The sequence below is a fragment of the Pleurodeles waltl genome, chromosome 9 (genome assembly GCF_031143425.1).
Source record: "Pleurodeles waltl isolate 20211129_DDA chromosome 9, aPleWal1.hap1.20221129, whole genome shotgun sequence".
NCBI classification, from domain to species: domain Eukaryota; kingdom Metazoa; phylum Chordata; class Amphibia; order Caudata; family Salamandridae; genus Pleurodeles; species Pleurodeles waltl.
Window position 1 is genome coordinate 1,146,780,918 of NC_090448.1, and position 17,381 is coordinate 1,146,798,298.

The 17,381-nt window shown below is 43.6% G+C and overlaps 2 protein-coding genes across 6 annotated transcripts in view; one reads left to right on the top strand and one right to left on the bottom strand.

Moving 5' to 3' along the window:
- Window positions 1–10,104, bottom strand: part of PCNX1 (pecanex 1) — a 436,152-nt gene extending 426,048 nt beyond the window's left edge. For all 5 annotated transcript variants that reach the window (XM_069208962.1, XM_069208959.1, XM_069208961.1 and 2 more), the window contains exon 1: window positions 9,952–10,104. In XM_069208962.1, coding sequence (XP_069065063.1) covers window positions 9,952–10,104 — 153 coding nt within the window. The remainder of the gene's footprint in view (window positions 1–9,951) is intronic.
- Window positions 10,105–10,331: 227 nt separating this feature from the next.
- Window positions 10,332–17,381, top strand: part of LOC138260452 (uncharacterized) — a 72,189-nt gene continuing 65,139 nt past the window's right edge. The window contains exon 1 of the mRNA XM_069208963.1: window positions 10,332–11,107. The gene's annotated coding sequence lies outside the window, so the exon portion shown is untranslated. The remainder of the gene's footprint in view (window positions 11,108–17,381) is intronic.

Consider the following 17,381-nt stretch of genomic DNA (forward strand, 5'->3'; position numbering starts at 1 on the left):
AGCTGGTGAAAAGCCCTCAAACAAAGAAAGTTGGAGGTTTGCACAGACTTGACAGCACATTCTAACCCTGGAACCATTGCTTAATGCTACAGCCAGCCCCAGTATGTAGATCTGTTGACAGGTGGCAAAATGTTGCTAGAATTCAAACCTTAATGTAGTACGAGCCATGGCATAATCAGAGATGCTTTTATAATAACTCATATATAATAAGACAAAGACAATGTATTGCCACACTACGTGGCACCAAAGGGACAAGTGGATGTTTATTATTATTATTTTTACACAACAGTAGATTTATGAAGCAACCTGCTCCGTATTTTATTACACTACACACCCCTGCGTGTACTGGAATATCATTGGCTGTTCATCAAACCAGTTGATGCAACATTTTAAATAATAAAATCGAAGGAATAAGCAAATAAGAGCAGGCTGACTGAAGAAGCATAAAACCAATGAAACGCATTTCTGATTTAAAAACAAAAATTCACAAGCCATAACAATTGCTTGAAATGCCATAAGAGCCAACACATGTTCCAGAGGAAAAGCAGGCTTATGCAATCTCTCACGTGATGCTCCAGACTTTGCCAGTTTTAATGAATCTATTTACGACCAGAGCCTTGTCAACTTGTTACAACAGAAAACCGCAACATGCCTGGCTGCCACCCTATTATGAAAAAGCCTGCAGCTAAACAAAATTAAAACTGAGGCTATGAGAAAGTACAAATCAACATAGTCCTTGCTGCAAATGCTGCTTTAAAAAAATATATGGTGCAATTAAATGGCAGTCCTTAGGAAACACGGACCGAGGTTCTAAGGCAGATTTTGGCATGCGACTACAAACAAATTGTGAGAGTGTGGGTAAACGTTCCAAATGCATAAAACGTTACTACGAGTAATGCACACTGGAAAGTCTTTTCCCGTTCCAATTTTATTGTTAAACTCTTTTCTTCACAAGTCCTGGCACCACTGGTCTCAACCACCAGACCTTCGAATACACAGATGTCCACAGGAGGCCCAGAGGAGTAGGACCCAGGCCTGATATTCAGGCTATCAACATAGGAAACGTACATAAAATTAACTTAAATGGCACCATTTCCATAGTCATCATCTCAAAACTCTGGCAAGGAGTGAGCTCTCGTGGACCAAGCTTCTACTGCTATATTACTGACCATACAATTATTTGTACTGCACAGTACTTTTGAGACATTCCCGCTTGAATAAAACTATTCTGTGCATGACATTTCACTGATCCTTGGATCAACTCTGCACTAAAAAAAACAACTGCAGAAGTTAGGCCTACTGTCCTTGTCATAACTTTTTATAATTAGGAGATTTGACCTACAATATTGCCCATTACTTTTCCAAGTGACTCTGGCCTGTACTATACCCTTTATCACTGGCTTGTTTCCATAACCATCTCAAGCCTACTGTCTTGAGCATCGGTTCTCCCTCAAGGCAACAGTCAGGAATCCAGCCATAAAGTAACAAATGTGTACCCAGGAGAGAGCATGCAGCGAATGCAGAAGAGAGTCAATATAAAGCGTGGGTGTGGTGGGGATTAGGAGGGAGGAAGGGAGAAGCACACAAGGGAGAAAACTGGAAAATACATGCAGTCATGATAACCAAAAACAAAAAGTGGTTCCATTAACGTGAGCAGTAGAAGGATACAAGTCTGATAATTAAAAGAACGATAAAGGAGGATATGTTCCAGGGGAGGGATAAACACAAAAAGAAAAATGGAAAACATTAAAAAAGGAAGCAAGGAACTGAGAGTGATAAGGTCAACGAATGGCAAGCAGTGGACGGGCTCAAAGCCCGTAAAAGCAGGCACAATGTCATGAACCTTGACAGTTTTTAACCCCTATATTCACTGAATGCCGAGTCACTTGGATATACCCTGGACACAAACCACCCCCTCAAGAACACATTGCCAAAAAAAAAAAACACAAAAAAAAAAAACACAACAACTTCAGAACTGTAGCTCAAGCCCTGGTACTCTTGCATCTGGAAGGTGGCAATGTCCTAATCTATAGCCTCCGAGACAAGCACTCATTAGGGAAATCCTACATACAGCATCATGTCTCATTCAGGGTGTGAAGAAACATGACTGCATCTCCCCCATAATGAAAAAACTCCATTAGCTGCCCACAACATCTTCAAAACCAAATGCATTGTTTACAAAGCTATCATGACAAGCACCATTGACTATCACCATTCGTCTGCAGACTAAGATGTTTAAAATAAAACAAGCAAGACAGCAGGCATTTCCATTCCTAGACCCAGGATCTGCAACAACATTCCGGCACCCATCAGGACCGCCTGAACATGTCTCCAATTTAGAAAAGATTTGAAGGCCCGCCTCTTTAAATAACTCTTCATTACTCTGTATTCGCCATCCTCAGCCCAGCTCCACCTTCTCTGACACACTGACTTTATGCTCGTCTTTGACTGTGCACGTCTCCTTTGCCTTTTGGCTAGGTTTGCACTATAGAAATACCGAAACAGACCTACATCAAACAATATGGATTTGTAAAGACCAAATACTCACCTACAAGGGTTTCCAGGCACTGAGAATATTATTGCAGTTGGTTCAGTCAAACAACCAGGTCTTCAAGATCTGAATTCTAAAAGAGAGGATGAGGTCCGCAGGTGAAGTGGGAGGTCATTCCAAGACTTTGCACTGAGGCAGGAGAAGGTGCATACTCCACTGTTTCTGCCAAAGATGCGGGGTGCGGGAGAGGCAAAGGGAGGCGGAGCGCTGGTGTCTGGAGGGAAGGTAGAAGTTCAGTCGTGGGTAATGTACGCTGGTCCTTGGTTGTGGATGGCTTTGAAGGCGTGGATTAGCATCTTGAATTGACATCTCTTCTGAATGGGGAGCCTGTGGAGGTTCTTCAGGTGGGGAGTGATGTGGGTCCAATTTGGGAGGTCTAGGATGAGTCTGGTCGCCGAGTTCTGTAGTCTGCAAGTCTCCAGCGTAGAAGTGCATTGACATAGTCTAGTTAGCTGGTGACCACCAGGGCATGTGTGACGGTGCATTGGTGACAATGGGGAGCAACGTAATAATCCTGCAGAGAGGGAGGAAGTAGGCGGATGAGACGGAACTGATCAATTTTTTCATGGTGAGCGTACAGTCCTGGATGATGCAAAGGTTGCGGGCATGGTCGGTCGGAGTTTGTGAGGGTTTGCGGGAGGGTGTACCAGGCGCGGTTCCATGGGGAGGTGTTTCCAAAAAATCAGCACTTCTGCCTTGTCTTTACTGGGTTGCAGGCAGTCGTTTCTCATCAAGGCAGCGATGTTCATCATACACCTGCAGATGTTTGCAGCGTGGCAGAGAAATCTTTTGATAGAGAGATGATGAGCTGGGCATCGTTAGCATAGTATATGATGTTGAGTCCATGTGATCTTATAAGTCATGTAGGGGTTTAGACAGCATAGGGCAGAGGGACGCTGCAGATGTTCTTCGGTTCAGATGTGAAGGGCAGGAGGCTGATTCTCAGGGTGCTACCTGTTAAGAAGTATGCTATACTCTTGTGGGCGTTTCCTCAGATTTTGATGATGTGCAGCCTCTTGATCAGTGTGTGGTATGATATTGTGTCAAACGCTGCTGAGAGGTCGAGGAGGATCGGGGCTGTCACTTGCCTTGGTCGATGAGGGATCTGATGTCCATAAATAATATGGGGGCTACTTGACCAACCCTAAACAGCCAGTACCACATCAGATTATAAGAATTAACACAAACTGAAGGTTGCCTTGGCTCAACCTTTAAATCACTGACTTTCATTCTACGCTCAAATGCCAAAATGTATCAAATACATTTAAAAAAAAAAAAAAAAAAAAAAAAACAGCAGACTTTTTTTTTTTTACATTTTCAGCTTCATTATTATCTTTAACTAACAGCTATTTAAAACACTAGTAACAAAAATGCAAGCACTGGTAATAGTTCTCCATTTCCCCAAAAACAAGAGGTGTCATGAAACTAACAATAGTCTGACAGTGCCAGAAAGCTACTTGATCAAAAACACAGGCCATATACACCCAGGGCCAGGCTCCATTCATGGGAGTCGTCACAGGCACCCTGTCTTAATTAACAAGGGCCACGAGGAGGGATATTATGTGGCTTTGGGGAAGACAATCACTAAACATAAAACTAATTAAGATCAAATCTGTTAAATGGACCTACTTTCCATGAAAGGCATTCCCATACAAACATTGCATTTATGCAACAAGCAAACATAATAAAGCAAAATATTATTGTAAACATTAAACATAGGGGCAAGGATTACATATGCTAGATGTCTGCTATACTTTCCCCACATTACTAAGCATCGCCGAGTTTGGAAATAGGATATAACAAGTACATGGTACAATACAATGTCAAAGTATGTAACCAAACTCCTATCCAAACAACTAGGTATTCATAACCTAGGATGGGTGCACGCCAGATTTGTTCATCTTGCAAAAAGTGAGCAGAAGATGTGTAAACCCGCTGATCTATCGCCAAAACTAATTTAAGAGCAGCATACACTCTTTCATGGCACTGCAAGCCCTCAAGAAGAACAAAGTCCTAATACGCATGTTCAGTTCATTGTACAGCTCATAGCATCATTCTGCAAATGAGCACAGAGCAGATGGTTCATTTCAACAGTTTCTGCTAAACAAAAGCTCTGTTCTGTAACAATATGCATTTATCATTGCTGGCACTGTACCAGATGCATTTTCAAACAGTAAGTAAAGAGAAAAAAATAAAATGGTTCTACACTTTGAGACAAACATTTGCAACTTTTTTTTCCAGATTGTGCTTATTTACCACACGTGTAAAAGTACATAAATATGCTACAATGACCCATGACAGAAAGGTGCATACTGAGTCGCAGTTTATTTCATTAGGGGAAGACAAATGGTTTATTACAATAGTGTACACTTGGTCATATAGTATATTTTATTTCTTTCTGAGAATATTAGCTTAACAATGTTAATGTGGATATCTGGTTTACTCTAAACAAAAAATATTTATTACATTAAAGAAATTACCTATAAAAATAAAATTGAGGAAATCACAGCTTTCGTTGCACCAGCCTACGAGCTAATCATTATTGCCACGTAAATGACTGACTGTTGGTGAACTGTAGAACATAACTAGTAAATAATCCAGACAACTTCCATCCCTACAACGGTCTCCTTGCTTCATTTAACAGGTGTAAAATTCACACTGTAAATTATGCACACACCAATGTAGCCATTTCCAGAAATATTTACTAGTTCAATAACACATGTACATCTCTACTGGATTTTATATTTACATGCATGCAGCAACAGGACCGACCATAGCCCTGGGAACAATGTGTCCTAGAACAAGCTTCTGCATCCCCAGCGCCTGTCAGGCGTCACATACTTAATGCTTGGCACAGGGGGCTTCACGTTTATCTGGGCTTATCACATGAGCCTCTTTAGCAGGAGGGGTGTAACCTTTAGCGGGGTTCATTCTGCAATGAACACTGTAAGGGCTACTTTAATTGAAGCAGTCGCTACTGGAAGCTGCGGACAGCCACTTAAACGATTTCTACTTTTTAAATCTTTAAACAATACATAAAAATAGCAAACATGCATTAAACAAACAAGTTATGAAATTATTTATTTTATTCCCAAACAAAAAACATACACAAACATTTGAAGTATTACTGGGAACTTTTTTTTATTTTTTATTTTTTAATTGTGTGCGTTATTTCTAGTAGATGTTGTGCTACACTAACAAATAGCTGCTTTCTCTTTTCTTAATGCATGCTCTTTTTTTGTTCACTGTATACCATTGCCTTATTTCAGGCCGCCAATTGTCTGTGTGCTGTATTTATTTATGCTGCCCCATAAAATCAAGCTAAGGGTATTAACTTATTTTTTAGCTTCCCATTTCAAATGCCTTTGCAGAGTTTTTTTTTAAGTTTTTGACATTTACATTTTGTTTATATATACACTTTATTAGTTTGCTAACAGTAGTTTTCTAATAAATGCGGACCCCCTGAGTAGTTGTCACGGACATCCAAGGATCTGAAGATCCCTAGGTTAAGAACCCCTGCTTGGAGCCCTAAAAACTACCATTTCCTGAAATGCCAGCTAAAGAAATGATCTACAGCACCATCTCCTGAGGTATAAAGGTCAGACTACGAAAATTATAAAAATGTTGCAAGACCTGCAAGCCTCATGACTTCAATAAACTACTCAACCTAACAGTTATACTCAAGAACACAAAAGTAATGCTCTAGACCTATTAATTGGTCTCAAACTGTGTGATACTGGGCAACTTTTTTACCAAGCCATCTTTGAATTCATGTTCCCATACAAGAGCACCTTCAAATAGTTGAGTTCAGCATAACTGCTGCACATAAAAAGTCTTGTTTGGTGTAACTAACTAAACCTTTGCTCTGTGTATTATAAGAATCTAGCCCACATATAGGGTACACATGACCCCTGACCTGCCTCTTAGTTCACTAACAGCATTGTCATCAGGGTGGGAGCAGAAATGTTTCTCAGTTCATGTTTAAGCCTATCACTTTCAATAAATATATTACTAAAGCATGATGTGGTAGAGTGATATCATTTACAGACAAAATATTTTCCAACGAAATGGCCACAAACTTTCCCACTGACATGTAGTTTTACTGATGAAACTATATAGCATTAAAATGATAATGTTTGGAAATTGAATGTCCGTATATGTTTATCATTCTCACAACGCCAAGTAAAGAGTTTTGATTTGTTTTGAACCTGTTAAAATTATCATTTTCATCACACATCTGAATTACAAATAATGTGCCTTTCAAAGTTCTGGGATATTTTTAAATATCTGCATTGTGTATTTACAAGCTATTTAAACATTGTGTGTTAAAAACAAACAAAAAAAAATCCGCCAGCCTTTCCTTTTAAACTTCCTGTACCACAGTATGATTGTCAGACTGTTCACTTTACAGAATCATCTGACTTTGCAGTCAGAAAAAGAAATATAGACATCGCTCTGTATGATAAAATATGCAATTTGTAAGATGACATAAGCTGATATTTGATTTCTTTCACTGAACGCACAGCAAACAGGGTTGGACTGGTCTATAAGGCAATCAGACAGTGCTCAAAGGGCTGGTCTGACCGGTCACTGTGCAGGCCGTATTTTTAATGGCTGTTTATGGGCCTGTTTTATGGTATGGTGGACCATTTTTTACCGCCGATTTCCGCAATATTAATACAAAAATTGCCTGCAGCAGGGTCAAATCCATGCCGTCTCCTCAACCTTGCAAAGCACTTATACAGCCTGTCTTTATAAGTTCAAAACAGTCTCAATTTGCAAACACAAGCTACTTTTCTACCTCTCTAACTTACTAATGGGGGTTACCTTTATTTTGGTGCTTGGCATATTTTCCGTCCCACTCTGATCCTGACACCAAACGTGACAGGCTAAAAATAAAAGATTTAGTCATCTTTATTGGTCATTCACTTTCTTAACGTACAAATCACCTTTTCGATCTCCAGCTCTCACACCAGAGCGGGCAGTAGGCCCTAAAAATAGCTCACTCTGATCAAATCTGACTCCCCACAGCAAGTGGGTGAGTTGATTTTTTAGGGCCTGAATGTAATTGGTTTATTTCATTCTTTCCTGATGAGCTGGCACCAAAACTTGTTTTGACTTTTTGGCTCTACTAGGAACATACAGTGCTTAGACTATACTTGATCTCGTCGTTTACAAGATTAGGAAAAAAACTATACAGTGACACCCTACAGCAAAGATGTAGGGGCTTTCAGAAGTGGAAATACAGGCAGGAAATTCACCATCAAACTTGGGCATTATATTTTCCTACTGAGACCAAAATTTGGTACTTTCACCAAAATATGTGGGCAGTGTTTGATTTTAGTTAAGAACATAAAAATTGTAATCGAAAATCAGCTAGGAATCCTTTTCATGTTACTCTCGTTTACCTTTGCGACTTACTTTCAGCCAGATCATTAATGCTGATATTTTTATTAGCTCACTAGGTTGTTTGTAAACTAAGTTGCCAAAAACCAAAATGAAAAAACAATAGCAATAAGTCAGCCATGAATACAAATAATAACGACCCACTCTCAGCGGAGTGATCTCCTCGGTTCAGCTGCCAAAGAAGTTCTTTATTTACAGCATCTGACAATATCCGACACAGCAACAATAATGATGGGCTAGCTGTTATATGATTTTAAAAAGACAATCGAGTCATCCTGCAAGTTATTTTTAGTTTGCTTATTTAATATATAGACGCTGGGATCTATCAGTCTGATACATAATACATATACTAATAGAGCTAACAAAATAACAGTTCTGCTTTCCAAAAAAAAAAGATAACAACAACAATGGGGATAGCAACCAGTCAACATGGCCTAGAAGAGCTTTAGGGTCCAAAATAAAACTTAAGAATTATTTGCTTTATCTCATATAACTGTCAGTTACAAAAAACATCCAGCTAATATCAAGATAAAAACAAAAGTAATAGCAAAATATATACATATTTAATAAAAAAATAGAGCTAGGAGGACATTCTACTCGGAAATGCTATGCTATTTGTGCTCGTAGACACAAGGCAAGCAAAGATAATTAAGAAACTAAAAATAGTGATTTGCCCCGCATTCGGGGGAAAACATTTTGTAAAAAAGGTTTTCAACATTAAAATCTATTTGTTATTCTGACATTACAAAGTGGAGTTATTAAGCTTAGAAAAGGCCAAACTCTGAGCCATGCTGCTATGTTGCATTAGTAGGGATTTTATATTGATTTCACAACTGTATTTTTTACATATTCGAATTTTATTACAGTATACATGGTGGTTGCCTTGTTGGAAGGCTTATGCCCAACAGTTGGTTATGGTGACAAGCCAATGATATCAGTTATAGGTCTGATAGTTTATAATGAAAAGTTATGTTAGAGGCAGTAGAACTGACATACTGGTTGTGAAGAGCATATGTTAAAGTCAATAGGTATCGAAGGTAGATTACTATCACTCTGTATTAAGGCCCACTAATAGGTTTTTGTTACACGTAGGCAAGGGTTATGGTGCTGGTTAGCCTCTCTGACAAGCCATGGATGTAGAAGATCAATACTCTGGTTCGCCATTGGTCTGTCCCAGTATAATTTGCAATAGAGTTTCATCCGGGACAGCAAAATGATTAGGAAAATGGTTAAGTCCCCATCAGCCATTGGCTCTCTTGTCCTGTGAATGAATACAATTTCTGATCACCTGTACAGCCACCTGAAAATGAGTACTCTTCATTGTTTTAGCTATTTTCTCCTTGTACAGTTCCTCTTTCATTTCTTAAGTTCTCCTCTTTATTTTAGAGTACCCTAGCACTCCAAGCAGAGCTAAAAGTTGTTTGCTTACCTCGCACTTCATCTGTAGTGCGCCACATTTCAAGTGATACTTCCTCTAAACCGGAAACTAATCTGGAATGCGGCTGCCCATAGTGCATCAAGTTTTACAGTTCCAAGACAGCCAACCTGCTGGTTTTAAATGTGGTACCCAAGCTTTAACTTTAAAATAATAATAGGCTATTTATAATACTGTTGCAGGACGTGCACCCGCTGCTAAGTTTACTTTACTTATTTCAAGAATGTGCTTATTTCTACTTATATTCGTTTAAATGTCATCTTGCATATGTTGCTTTGTGTTTTATTGATGTTGTGTCAGAGGGCGAACGAAAGAATGTGCCAATAGCTGGATGGATGATGAGTGGATGCACACGAGTACAAAGATGAGTGACGTAGTGCAAGTGTGGTGAGTTACTGAGTGCCTAAACCCATCAATAACACAACAGGCACTATTAACCCATAAGCCATACCTATTGGCTTTGCCAATGCTTGTGTTCATTTTTTTGGCTTTGTTCTGCCCTCACTGTCAGGGCAGTTTCCTTTCTCCTAACTACTGTCAACACCCGGAGCGGACTCACCATGTAGAGGGTGAAGGGGAGGCCGAGCAGGAACAGCCAGAGGTAGAGGTGCAAGGAGTTCACCAGGGTGCTCTGATGGGGGTCGTAGTACCAGCCTCCCGTGAAGGAAGCCCAGACTCCCTGCCGCAGGATCTGGAGCGTCTGGGACCCCATCCTCTTCCCCAGGTCGCCTCAGCCTGTGCGGGGCTCACTCCCGCTGCGCTCGCACCCGCCGCTGACCCCGGCTGAACCGCCCTCCGACGCCCGAGCCCGACCCAGCTCGACCCCCGGCCGCCATCTTGTCTCCTAGCATCCGGGAGGAGGGGGTTCTCCCAGCCCGGCTCCGCTAGACCTCCATCCCTTGCGTGCGCCACAACGAGCAGGTACGAGCGATCAACGATAGAGGGGGCGGTGTCATAAGCCGAAGGCGGAGGAACTCCCATAAACATGGCGGCCGCGAGACGATACCGTTTGCCTCTTGCAGCGCGAGCGAGACCAGCCCGAAAATTACATCTAATCCAATTTTATGTGAAGAGATCCAACAATTAAGAGAATAATCTAGAAAAATATATATTTGCTATCTCGGCGACCTGGTCCGATTATTTTATTTAATGGTTTGAACTCATGTGGAGCAACGTCAGTTAAGCCTTTTCCCAATGTTTTACCTAAACAGTTACATTTTGTCAACGTTTGTCTTGCAACTGTTGTTGTTGTGGCGGTGGCTTCGCTTGGACTTAGTGATAATAATACCGTTCCAAGATGGCCGCTAGATTTCCTAGCTATTGGATGCTCTGCCTGCCCACTCACTGACTCTAACTATCTCGACGACCTGGCCCGAATTTTTTATTTAATGGTTTGAACTCATGCGGAGCAACGCCAGTTAAGCCTTTTCCCAATGTTTTACCTAAACAGTTACATTTTCTCAACGTTTGACTTGCAACTGTTGCTGTTGTGGCGGCGGCTTCGCTTGGATTTAGTGATAATAATACCGTTCCAAGATGGCCGCTGGATTTCCTAGCTATTGGAGGCTCTGCCTGTCCACTCACTGACTGTAACAGAAATAGGACTTCACAGGCAAGCAGCTTTCTGGCTTGCAGGTCCCCCCGCCAGTCGTGTTCTTAGCGAAATACCCCCGGGGACGAAAGCCGTTGGGTCCCCCAGGGGCACCGGCGCTCGGGTGAGTTTCAGTTATGTGCCTTGCTCTGGGAAACCCACCCCGAAAATCTGAGGTGCGTGATAGGTTCACCCTGATATCCTCTCGAGGGATCGCAGGCCACTCGCATGTTATTAATCGTAAAACAGGTTTACGTATCTAAATAAAACAAGCGAGAGGGTGGGATGATGCATGGATAGGTAAATGTATTGGGAGGGGGCCTTAAAGTACAGTTGATGAGGGCAAGAGGAGAGCTGATCCGGAGGTGAAAGAGAATAAAAAAAAAAAAAAGACGTGACAGTGGTTTTGATGAAGAGCAAATGCGTAGCTGCCAAGCTTCTGTTTGTATATGATCCGGAATAGTGGCAGACGTTTCTATTTAAAGGCACTATTAGGAAAGAAGTTGGAACATACATTCCGTCCCACACAACATGCCCCCGATATTCCCTTGTACCCTGCACATTTAAATACTTTGAGATACAAATATTCCACGACCCTGGGTACCTCTGGGATGGAAACCTGGGTAAAGCACTAAAATCTCTCAACTCCTGCATAGTATTCTGGCGTTCCCTTAAGTCTCTGATGGCTCAGGTGTCACTATCTAAAATGATTATGCTGCCCCGCTTATTATATTTTTTTATTAACCTTCCAGTGTCCATTCCGGTGCACTGGTTCAAGGACCTGGATGCCCTCCTTAGGGAATTACTCTGGGGCGGTGGTCAGCAGCGGATGTCCTTATCCACACTTTGTTGCCCTAGTGACGAAGATGGGCTGGGGGTGCCAGACTTCGAGTTATCCTGCCTGGCAGCCCAACTAGAGTGGATTGTGAGATGGCTGACGGGAAGGAATCTCTTGGACCTAGGTACAATACCTGGGAAGATGAGTAGTGACCTACTACTGGCTAAAATGCTTGACTCCGGGGTCCCCGTCCCGGCCGCCTTCCTGACGGTGGCCCTGACCTGCTGGAGACTGATGAGTCACGGCTGCAATGACATAAGTGTGGCACAGACTCTCCCAATGGAAAAATGTAATTAAGGGAAATGCTGTTTTCCCCCTGTCATTTCAGGGTGCTATTGGACTGGTATGGGTGACGTTATGGTAGTCAATAAAAGGGTGTGAGGCTGCGTGCGAAATGGAATTAAACCGGACATAACGTAAGCAGCACACCATAGCGAAATAACACTTGTTGTCCTAGTGTTTGATTATACATGCTTACTTAGTGTGGCGTTTTATGTACAAGACCAGCAACATAACACTGGCGACGAGGGTTTGTACACCAGACCCTACCTGCATCCTGAACTTCACTGTGTGTTTGGCCCCCGGCCTCATCGGTGCTCATCCGGTGGCCCCGCCCACATGTAGCGAGCATCTGCAGAGAGGTAGCTGGTTAAAATACGGCCTGCAGACACCCGACGGAGCAGCTGTCTCGTGTCCTGGGAGGCATACGGCACACTGACAAGGTCAGTCAATATGATCTGCAGACCCCTGATGGAGCAGCTATTTTGTTTCCTGGGAGTCACAACGTGTGCTGACGAGGTCAGTCACCCTGGGGGCTCAGTTCAAGAAGCTGCTGCTCTTTACGCTGCTCACAGTGTGACTTGTGATCCCTCCAACTTTACAACCATGGGGTACCTGACACTCTGAATCCACACTTGCGCAAGACAGTACACTGCAGTGATACCTTACATGCAACAGAGGAGGCTCCCCTACCCTACTAGATTGCAAGTGGTCACAGGTGCTTGAGCCCGCCCCTGTGCATAAAAGAAAAGAAAGGCCAAACAGTAAGGGATCGGGATCCAGACCTTATCAACGACTACGGAGGGTGCAGCAACGTGTGTTCAAGTACAGAAGAACACATAAGATTGCGCGTCACCATAGCAAATATTCCACCAATTGAAACATTCATCACAGAAGGTGCGCTGTCGGCCCAAGCCTTGAGATGGAAAGACTGGGTAGAGAGAGTGTTACTATTTTTCGAAGTTACGAAGGTGGAGAATGCACAAAAATGAGCAATGATAATTCGCCTGGGTGGAAAAGACATTCATAGGATTTCCAAAACTGTCAACAAGGCCACCCCAAAACACATCTGACCCTCATTGCAGCCCTCAATGACCATTTCAAGCCTATGATAAATACAGACTATGAACGGTTCATCTTTCGTCAGGCGAGACAGCACACAGAGGAATCCATTGACACTTTTTACATGCAGTTAAAAGAGCTTGCCAGCACGTGCCGTTTTGATAATGAAAGTGAGGAAATCAGAGGACAGATAATTCAGGGTTGTGCATCAGTGAAGTTGCGAGAGAGGATTTTAGAGGAATCAAGTCGTTCGCTGGCGGACATCCTAACAATGGGAAGGACGAAAGAGTTGTCCAAAGCCCAGGCATCCCATATGGAAGAGGCGCTGCAAGGAATGGTGAAGGTAGAACCGGTAAACGCTGTCATGCAGGTGACTAGCAAGTCAAGACCGAAGAGACCGATAACCGTGTCCAAAAGTTGCAGATACCTTGGTGGATCCATGCATCGCCCAACAGAGTGCCCAGCAAAAGGAATGAGGTGTGCAGGATGTGGAAAGTTCAATCATTTCCCCAAAGACTGCCACCCAACAAGAGGATCCACCTCAAAAGCATTGGTCAATACAGTTGGTGGAGCACAGCCCTACATCAGTGACATGGATGACGAGGGTGAGCATTCTATACACTCAATCTTCACAATAGGCACGGCGGCCAGCCCAACACGCAAATTGTTGAAGTGCGTAATTATGGTGGTGAGTCACACCACTCTGGCAGTGGTTGACACAGGGGCATGAATCAACATCACGTCCGCAGCTGTATACCAAGGAATGGAGCCAAGGCCTGTGTTAAAACCCACAACAGTCAAAGTGTTCGCCTATGGTCAATCAACTCCGTTGAAGATCAGGAGCAAGTTCAAGTCAAAAATATCCCCTGGGTCGAGGGCCTTTGAGAAGCAAGTGTATGTGGCAGACGCAGGTCACAGCATGCTGCTGGGATGTGGAGCGGCAAAATCTTTGGGCATAGTGACTTTTACATTTGGAGTGCATGAGGAATCAATCCCTGAAATGTTACAAGAGTTTCACGGCCTGTTCAATGGAATTGAATACCTAAAAGGCCACAAGGTCAAATTGCATATTGCACAAAACTGTCCAACCAGTGGCACTACAACATTGTCGCATTGCTTTTAATCTGAGACCGCAAGTAGAGGGAGAACTCAACAAACTGAACTCCTCTGGCATCATCGAAAAGGTGAGGGGGCCCACGCCCTGGGTCTTCCCAGTTGCGGTCGCCAAGAAGCCCAAGCAGCCGGGGTAGGTGCGCATCTGTGTGGACATGAGGCTGCCCAACGCAGCCATAAAAAGGGAAAGGCACCTCACACCCTCGGTAGACGACCTCATTGGGGAGCTCAGTGGGGTTCGTTGGTTCTTAAAGCTAGACCTCAGATCGGGGTACCATCAGTTTGTACTCCATGAGCAGTCGAGATACATCACCACCTTTTCGACCCATGTGGGGCTGCAACGGTACCAGAGGCTGAGTTTCGGTATATCCAGTGCGGCGGAGGTATTTCAAAATCTCATCCACAAACTACTTGCTGATCTTCCAGGTGTTATAAATGTCAGTGATGACATTCTTGTTCATGTCCCCACCATAACAGAACACCATGCTTGGCTGTGAAGAGTCCTCTAGCGAACGAAAGACTCAGGCCTGACCCTGCACTGAGACAAGCGCAAGTTTTTGAAAAAGAAGTTGAATTATTTTAAGCATGTATTCTCTGCAGCTGGCATCGCTCCCAACCCTTCAAAAGTCTAGGACATCCAAGATGCTCCACCGCCCACAACAGTAACAGAAGTCCGCTGTTTCCTGGGGATGGTAAATCACTGTGGCCGTTTTATTAAGGACCTCGCCCTGTTCACTCAACCACTGAGGGATCTTATCAAAGCTGACACTCCATGGGCATGGGGCCCTGATCAGGAAACTGCATTTCAGGAAACAGAGCAAGCACTATCTGCAGACTCCACTCTGATATTTTGACCCAAGAAAGGAGATTACCATTGCGGTCGACGCTGGTCCGAAAGGACTTGGGGCAGTGTTACTCCAAAGGAGGAACGAAGATGCATGGGCTCCAGTCTCCTACGTCAACAGGTCTCTCACCCCTACTGAACAGCGATACTCTCAAATAAAAAAAGAAGCAATTGCTATCCATTGGGGGTGCAAGCAGTTCCATCTCTATGTTTATGGACACCATTTTACAGCTGTGACTGACCACAAGCTTTTGATTCCTCTTTTTAAAGGGACTGCCTCCAAGCCTCCACCCCGCATTGAGAAGTGGATGGTACAGCTACAGGAATACATCTGTTAGATAGTCTACAAACCAGGATCCCATAATCTGGCTGACTACTTAACTCGCACCCCAGGGCAGCCACTGAAAAGGAAGAAGAAGAGACCAGTGATGTTGAGGAATATGTCCGATATATATCTAAACGATTTAGACCTCTCCCCATTTCTACCAACGTAATCCTCCAGGCCACTCCTCAAGATGAATGTCTACAGAAGACGATACATGCCATTCAAGGAAACCAGTGGCATTTTGTAAAGAAGCAATGGTCAGTTCTTGATCCAGAGTCTAGGTGCATCATGGAAAGTCTGCACCACGTACATGATGAACTGACTATAGACCCTGAGGTGTGTCTCCTTCAAGGGCACCGTCTAGTCATCTCCTCCAGCCTCACAGACAAAGCGGTCAACTTGGCTCATGCTTGTCACCAAGGCATGGTCCGAACCAAGAACCGCCTACAGACCAAAGTGTGATTTCCTTTAATAGATGAGAAGGTAGAGGCCCTTGTGAGGTCGTGCAGTTGGTGTCAAGCTGCTGGCAGTCCTAGCCCGCCAGCTCCGATAGAAACTGAGAGAGGACCCGATCAACCATGGGTCTCGATCAGTCTTGATTTTGGCAGCCTGCCAGATGGTTGACACATGTTAGTGTTGGTTGATGACTATTCCAAGTATCCCGAAGTGGAAATCATTCCAGCGCTGACGCTTGTGAGGTCATTTCAAAGATTGAAAAGATTGAAACCACTCATGGCATCAGGAAAGAGATCAAGACTGAAAATGACCCTCCCTGTTTAGGCCAAGAGATTGCCTTGTATCTGACCTAAATGGGGATAAGACACCGAAGGATTACTCCCCGATGGCCTCAAGCAAATGGAGAAGTCGGGAGGTTTATGCGAACTTTGAACAAAACCATTCGAATCGCAGCTGCCTGTCAAAACAGTGTGGAAATGGCCATTTACTCGTCTTTAAGAAACTATCGTCTCACTCCATACGCCACCACTGGGTGTTCGCCGGTATATCTTCTGATGGGAAGGGGTCTTAGAGACTCCATCCCGCACCACTCTAGTTGGGTTCCCCAGACGCTGGATGGAGAACAAACATTTGAGCGCCGCAAATCAGCAAATGACAAAGTAAGCAGGCGACAAAGGGCTCAAGTCTCAGATGTACAAGTGGGGGATTCTATACTACTGAAAGATCGAAACCCAGATAGTGAATTTAGGCTACCTTTTGATCCCCTGCCGTAGACCGTGGTGAAGAGGCAAGGTACATTGATTGTCATCGTCTGCAGATCCGATGAAGTTACCAGAAACATATCGGCTTTTAAGAAACACCACATCCCTGTCCCTTCACTGATGGCACCGCCCACCACTGAAGCTTGTCAGAGTGAACCTGTGGCTGATGAAGATCAAATGCCATGTGGTCCTGTGCCAGCGGAAGAGCTGGCACATACCGACTGAAGCAGTTTTTCAGATGGCAATGCCACCGCGAAATGCCTGCCTGTCCGTCTCCACCTCCTGGCGACCAAACCTCTTGCATCCAGTACAACCTTCGCCAAAACCCTCCCCTCTACTCAGCTGCGAGACTATGACGCCTGAACTCTTTGAGAATTGATTTCTCCCCTTTGACTTATAGCTCCTGTGTTTGCCCTAAGTCGATTTACTTCTGACTTTGAAAACTGTTTGCTCTTTCATTTTTTAAAAATAATTTTGGGAGGAATGTTGAGTTGCGGCCGCAGTGACGTAACTGTGGTACAGATTCTCCCAATAGAAAAATGTAATTTAGGGAAATGCCGTTTTCTCCCTGTCATTTCAAGGTGCCAGTGGACTAGCCCGGTTGATGTTATGGTAGTCAGTAAAAGGATGTGAGGCTGTCGCGCGAAAGGGAATTAAACCAGACGTAGCGTACGCAGCACACCATAGCGAAATAACATTTGTGGTCTGAGTGTTTGATTA